Genomic DNA, 7,365 nt, shown 5'->3' on the forward strand with positions numbered 1-7,365 from the left:
TTTGGAGATGGAGTCTCATGCTGTCTCCCAGGCTGGAGTGCAGTGGTGCAGTCTTGGCCCACTGCAACCTCTGCCTCCTGGGTTCAAGCGATTCTCCTACCTAAACCTCCTGAGTAGCTGGGATTACAGGTGCCCACCATCACACCCGGCTAATTTTTGTATTTTTAGTAGAGATGAAGTTTCACCATGTTGGCCAGGTTGGTCTTGAACTTCTGACCTCAGATGATCCGTCTGCCTAGCCTCCCAAAGTGGTGGGATTACAGGCATGAGCCATCGTGCCTGGCTTGACTTGGTGTCTTCTATCTATGAGGCATGGTGCTAGGTATTTTTCAGCTGTGCACAAAATCAGCAAAGCATGCCTACCCTGGTGAAGCTTACGTTGTCTTGGGGGAGCGACAGCAAGCATAAATAAAAAAATAGGACTGTATTAGGCAGTGGTAAATGCTACAGAGGCATACCAAGGCACTCCCTTTGTAGCATTGGCTGCTTTCAGAGGGCGATTGCAGCTAACCAACTGTAACTCCCTGTGACTCCTCACGTTTATTCAGGATAGATTTAATATCAGAGCTTCTAAGTCAACATGCTTGCGGATAATTAACATGGTTAAAAGAGTGGTTTTACGAATGATAAAAGCTTTAGGGAAGATGCTGTGTTTGGGGTGGGGGTGTCCTGTCAGGTAAGATCTATCAAGGACACCTTCTCTGCCAAGGTGATTTTTGAGCAAAGACCAAAAAGAGGCAGAGGTTCACTCCCCAGGTTCTGGGGGACGGGCGTACTGCATAGAGATGAGATGAACCGAGTTTGCTGGCATAGCAGTGAGGAGGCCCCTGTGACTGTAGCAGACAAGCAAAGGCAGAGGGAACTGGGGACGAGCTCTTATCACAATTTCAGGTCATTTTAGGGACTTTTGGCTCTGCTCCAAGTAGATGGGGAGCCAGGGAAGGGTGTCTGGCCAAAGAACAATGTAATCTGACTTAGGTGCTACTGTGCCCCTCTGGCCTCTCTGCCGGAAACAATCACAGTCATATTATCACAGTTATTCCAGGGCTAGGCTGGTAGCAGCAGAGGCAGAAGGAACAGGTCAGATTTTGGTTATATATTTACAAGGTAGAGCCAGTATAATTTACCAGTGAGTCAGACGCAGGGTAAAGACTGGCATCAAGGGCACTCCAGGGCTTTCGGCCACCGGATGGTGGCGTTGCTCTCAGCTGAGGTGGGCAGAGTTGTAGACAGAGCCGACTTGGAGGACCCATGGAGCTCCACATTACAGGTGACATTGGGAGTTTATGTCCAAACATAGGTGTCAAGTGGGCAGTAAAGTACAGGAGTCCCAAAGAAGGGCAGAGGTCAGGCTGGAGGTAAATTTGGTCTGATATTGTGTTTAAAGCCATGAGACTGACTGAGACCAATGAGAGGAAAGACGCCTCGGGTTTGGGCCCCGGGCACCCCAGTTTGTGGAGGTTGCAGTAATGAAGATGGCAGTGAAGGCACTGCCACGTCTCTCCCTGCAGAGAGTGGCCGGCTCTGATGAATTTGTGCCATGTGTCAGTGGGGTCTTCTTTCAACCTCATGTTTATCTGTTTTGTTTGTAGAATGAAAAGAAACCTGTGCAAATGATGTTTAAGAAATCTACTTTTAAGAAGACCTATATAGGAGAAATCTTTACCCAGATCCTGGTGCTTCCCTATGTCGGCCAGGAGCTGAATATGATCATCATGCTTCCGGACGAGACCACCGACTTGAGAACGGTAACTGCTGAGCCGAGAGCGAGGTGTGCTCGCAAGGGGATCACTCGGGGGTATCTGCTGTGGCTGCATTCTAACACAGATCCCTGCGGGCCATGGCCCCGCTGCTGCCAGCGTCCGGCATCACAGCGTCGCACGGGGCCCTGCTGGGCAGCAGCAAACCAGGTCTTAAAGTCTTCCGCTGTCTCCCTCTAGGTGGAGAAAGAAATCACTTACGAGAAGTTCATAGAATGGACGAGGCTGGACATGATGGATGAAGAGGAGGTGGAAGTGTTTCTCCCGCGGTTTAAACTGGAGGAAAGCTACGACATGGAGCGCGTCCTGCGCAACCTGGGCATGACCGACGCCTTCGAGGTGGGCAAGGCAGACTTCTCCGGAATGTCCAAGGCAGACCTGTTTCTGTCCAAGGTCGTGCACAAATCCTTTGTGGAGGTCAACGAGGAAGGCACTGAGGCTGCGGCTGCCACAGCTGCCATCGTGATGCTGCGGTGCGCCAGATTCACCCCCCGCTTCTGTGCCGACCACCCCTTCCTTTTCTTCATCCAGCACAGCAAGACCAACGGGATTCTCTTCTGCGGCCGCTTTTCCTCCCCGTGAGGGCAGGGCGGTCTTTGTGCGCAGCCCCTCTCCTCTCTGTCCTCTGACACTCCACAGTGTGCCTGCAACCCAAGTGGCCTTATCTGTGCAGCGGGGGCAGTTCAGAAATAAAGGGAACAATTGTGGGATGCCACATTCACTGCGTGTTTGTATGTGTGCATGGAAGATGGTTCCTAGGATCTGAAATTGCTGCTGTCTGTGGGTCTGGGTTATGGTAGGAGGGCCTGTGATGACCACTTAGTCACCCCTGCTCAGAGGAGATGTTGCCCACCCCCCACAGCCATGGGGACCCCACGACTTCACTGTGGGTAGACAGCTGCCCTCGCTTGGTGGTGTGACTCTTCCCGGGCACAAGGAGATAAATGGTGCTTCTCTGTCTCCTCTACTCAGTACTGGAGTCTCATCCCACTTCTAGGGAGAGAAGGGAGTGAAGTGGGGTGCTGCAAGGAGGTGCAGGGAGCTCAGCTCCAAAACGGCCACCAGCTGCCCGGAAGCCTGCACGGAGCGGGGAAGTAGGTGAACCAGACAAGGGTGACAGCAGTCTCCTGCTCCGTGGGTGTTTCTGCTTCCCTGGGGACTGGTGGATCATATACCTATTCACACACATACTGCCCGCTTCTGAAAATGTCAAATGATATTAGTGTTCCATTTATAGTAACAGAGTTTACAGCGACTTCACGAGTCAGCACCAGGTGCCTTTCTGTTTCACTCAAGTGTTACGGAAAAGACAGCTAAAGTTTCTGGGCCATTTGTGTTACTTGCTGGAAACGTGATCCCGGCACACAGCCATGCAGGAGCAGATGGACGATCAGGCTCAAACGCAGGAGCCGCACAGCGTTCCAGGGAGCCAGGAAGGACTTCTTTGGCAGGCAGTGGAGCCTGACCCCTCCTCCTTTACCTGGTGCACTTTCCCTTAGTATCCAGGCTGGGGTGACAGATAGGAGTCAAGAGCAGCAGGAGATGCGGCAGGGATGAGTGGGAGAGCAGGGGCAAGAAGGGCTGGGTTGTGCTGGTTTTGTCCCTCATACTCCCTCCTCTGCACAGCATTTTTTTTTTTTTTTTTTTAGAGATGGGTTCTTGCTCTGTTGCCCAGGCTGTGCAGTGGTGTGATCTCGGCTCGCTGCAACCTCCATCTCCCAGGTTCAAACAATTCTTCTACCTCAGCCTCCCAAGTAGCTGGGACTACAGGCACCCACTACCATTCCTGGCTAATTTTTGTATTTTTAGTAGAGACGGGGTTTTGCTATGTTGGCCAGGCTGCTCTTGATCTCCTGACCTGGTGATCCTCCCACCTCGGCCTCCCAAAGTGCTTGGATTACAGGTGTGAGCCACTGTGGCCAGCCCATTCTTGGTATTTTTTAAAGAATGGGGACAAGAGGACTTGGAACAAGGGCTCCGAGGGTGGGGCAGGATCCAGTTATGCTTCGAGCACCACAGGGAGGGCCTCGGCACTGCAGCTGGCAGCCACCGCCCTGTGTGTCCGGTTCCTGGGGAGAGGCACCGGCTCCACATCCTTGCTTAGGGTCTGCTTAGAGGCAGGGATGGGGGCAGGGAGTGGGGTAAGTGGAATTGTCTAACCATCCAGGTTTCATGGTGTCATTCCCTTTCCCCAGGGTAGGGCTGTATCAATCAATAGTGTGGAAAGATGAACATTCAGGGTCCCATGTGTTACTGACCTTGACAGGGAAGGAGAACAACCAGCACCATGAAACCCACTCTGGGAGGCTCCCAAGTCCCCGCTGAATTACCGCCCCTTAGCTGTCTGTGACATCACTTTTGAAGGGTTATCTGTCATTCTTAATTTGATGACATTACAGTAAAAGGCACAACCATTTGAGTAATCCCTCTACATCTTTTATGAAATGGCATAAGAAGACATTGGGGTGATTTTGGTTTAATTTTTAAATTTTCCATTGTGAACATGCGTTCTTGTGTAATCAGAAAAATATTTTTATTTATTTATTTATTTTGAGACAGAGTGTCGGCTCACTGCAACCTCCACCTCCGCGGTTCAAGTGATTCTTGTGCCTCAACCTCTGACGTAGCTGGGATTACAGGCCTGCGCCACCACATCCGGCTAATTTTTGTATTGTTTTTGTAGAGACACGGTTTCACCGTGTTGGCCAGGCTGGTCTCAAACTCCTGGCCTCAGGTGATCCACCCATCTTGGCCTCCCAAAGTGCTGGGATTACAGGAGTGAACCACTGCACTGGCCAAATTTTCGCTTTCTTAATTAAAACCCAGAACCTCCTAATTTAGCTGTTAGAACACAGCCTCTTGGTGGTCAAGGGCAGCTGGGGATTTAGCTCCTTAGGCCCTCCTGGGCTTGTCCCCTAGCCCCTGCCTCTGTACGCAGGGCAGCAGATGCATGCTCATGAGACTTTGCTAAAAGGTGAGGGGCTGCAAAGGAAGTGAAGGTTGAAAGTTAAGTGCTATGGCTTCTCAGTGAACCTGGAGGCCATTAAAAATACCCTTTTCAGAAATAACACTTCCTTTCCCCCTTGTTCTTAGATGAAACAGATAACTGCACAGCAGAAATCTGATTAAAGAACAACCTACAATTTTTTCTGAAAACATAGAACTTGTGGTTTTATTTTTTCCATATGTGAACCCTGTTGTGGGTGAGCAGCACCTATCAGGGTCAGTGGTGCTGGGAGAAAAGAATTTCCCAAGAGAGTTGTATGTTAAGAAAGGCAGATTTATTAGAGAAAGTAGGATATATATCATAAGGTCGAGATGGGCAGAATCAGCAGGAGCGGAGCTGACTGCAAGGGAACGAAGGCTTGCTGAGGATTTTATAGGATGGTTCTTGGTCTGATTGATAACGCTAAGGCAGCAGGCAGCTCACTTGCATTCTTCTGTCAGCCGAGGTGTTTGATGACAAAAGCAGGAAGTTTGTGAGTTATGTACATTATTTGTGCAGGAGGGCCATATGTCCTGGGCCATAAAGAAAAGCAAACCTATAGCTTATAGCTTATCCACTTTCCTTTGCTTTCCCCGGTCCTGCCAGCCTGACTCCTTTTCCCTCATTAGGACTCCACAAACAACTACATGGCACCTACACAGTAGTTAACACGTATTGAAGGCTTCACTTTCCAATGTTTCAGTTGCCCATGGTCCAAAAATATGTGACTACAGTATTGTGTGTGAGAGAGATGATATTTACATAACTTTTTTTTGAGACAGAGTTTCGCTCTTGTCCCCCAGGCTGGAGTGCAATGTCGTGATCTTGGCTCACTGCAACCTCCACCTCCCATGTTCAAGCAATTCTCCTGCCTCAGCCTCCCTAGTAGCTAGGATTATAGGTGTGCACCACCACACTTGGCTAATTTTTTAAATTTTTAATAGAGACGGGGTTTTATCATGTTGGCCAGGCTAGTCTTGAACTCCTGATCTTGTGATCCACCCGCCTTGGCCTCCCAAAGTGCTGGGATTACAAGCGTGAGCCACTGCACCTCGCCTATATTTACATAACTTTTATTACAGCATGTTATTGTAAACCAAAAATAAAATTCTAAGCCCACCAACCAAATGGACCCCTCCTCTTGGCCAAGGGCATTCTAAAGTAAACCTGAAACACAAGTTCAGGCCATGATGTGAAGTAGGGAGGAGGGGGTCAGACATGCCTCAGTTTACCTTCCTCCATTGTTGAGATTCACTCGGGGTGGCTGGCAAAATACTAGGGAAATATTAAAGAAAGTTAGAAGATTATAGTCTCAAACCTTTTGGAAGGCCGAAAGGTTTTAATGGAATGGGCTGAAGGCAGCCAGTTCATTATGTTAGCATAGGGTAAGAGATAGGGACAATAAAGGCTTCCCAGTTAAGTCTGGGAAGCCTTTGTCTCCACTCTAATTTGTTTGCTCATGTAAACTTAGTGCTGGATGGTCCTCTCAGGGGGAGATCAAAGGAGAGTTACAAGTTAATGGTGTTTACTCTGGACCCTGGAACCTAAAGCTTTTATCATTCTTAAAACCACTCTTTTAACCATGTTAATTATCCACAAGCATGTTGACTTAGAACCTCTGTTATTAAAACTATCCTGAATAAACGTGAGGAGTTACAGGGAGTTATGGTTGGTTAGCTGAAATCGCCCTCTGAAAGCAGCCAGTGACCATCCCTAGCCCACTCAGATTCATGGTATTCTAGTGTGTGTGAGTGTATTCATTCATCTGTCACTGAGTCAGGGTTTGTAGGACGGACCTCCGCAGGTGGTGACTGACATCTCACTCGCTTTGGAATTCAGGCACAGCTGACCAGCATTACATTAAAACAGACCTTAACACTAACAAAACAGACTCTATCTAGCAATAAGCTACTAACATGACAGATAACAGGCCCTGAAAGAAATTGAAGTATTTTACCCCGAAATATATTTCTTTGGCCTATTTTGAAATGGCCTTGCAAAGCTGCCTCTTGTGGGAAAAATCTACATTCTGTAGAGAATCCCTTTCCCTGTCTGGGTCTTTCTCCTGATCCAAGAGAGTCTGATAAGAGACATTTACAACCAATTCCCTCTGTAGCCTGCTACCTGGAGGCTTCATCTACAGAATAAGACCCTTGGTCTCCACATCCCTTATCTTAACCTACACATTCCCTTCTATTGACTTCAGATCTTTAGATAAACTTTCAACCAACTTACAGCCAGAAAATCTTAGAATCCACCTATGACCTGGAAGCCCCCCACACCACCACCTTGGGCACATGTTCCAGAATCTCCTGGGGCTGTGTCAGGTGCCATGGTCGCTCACATTTGGCTCAGAATAAATCTCTTCAAATACTTTACAGAGTTTGACCGTATTCAATTTTATTGCATATATTATATTGCATATGAGTTTAACTCATATTTTATGATGAGTTGTTTTTAATCTCTTACTGTGGCTAATTTATAAATTAAACTTTATCATGGATATATATGTATAGGAAAAAACACATACATATAGGATTCAGTACTATCCATGGTTTCAGGCATCCACTGGAGATCTTTGAACATGTCCCCTGTAGATAAGGGGGGGACCGCTGTGTA

At 48.2% G+C, this 7,365-nt stretch overlaps 1 protein-coding gene across 6 annotated transcripts in view; it reads left to right on the top strand.

The window, feature by feature from the left end:
• Positions 1 to 2,481, top strand: part of SERPINB6 (serpin family B member 6) — a 36,790-nt gene extending 34,309 nt beyond the window's left edge. For all 6 annotated transcript variants that reach the window (XM_037727466.1, XM_037727467.1, XM_017497495.2 and 3 more), the window contains exons 6-7: positions 1,593 to 1,748; positions 1,941 to 2,481. In XM_037727466.1, the coding sequence (XP_037583394.1) occupies positions 1,593 to 1,748; positions 1,941 to 2,342 (558 nt within the window). In that variant the 3' untranslated portion in view covers positions 2,343 to 2,481. The remainder of the gene's footprint in view (positions 1 to 1,592; positions 1,749 to 1,940) is intronic.
• The last annotated feature ends 4,884 nt before the right edge of the window (positions 2,482 to 7,365 follow it).

The sequence above is a fragment of the Cebus imitator genome, unplaced genomic scaffold (assembly GCF_001604975.1).
Source record: "Cebus imitator isolate Cc_AM_T3 unplaced genomic scaffold, Cebus_imitator-1.0 Scaffold231, whole genome shotgun sequence".
NCBI classification, from domain to species: Eukaryota; Metazoa; Chordata; class Mammalia; order Primates; family Cebidae; genus Cebus; species Cebus imitator.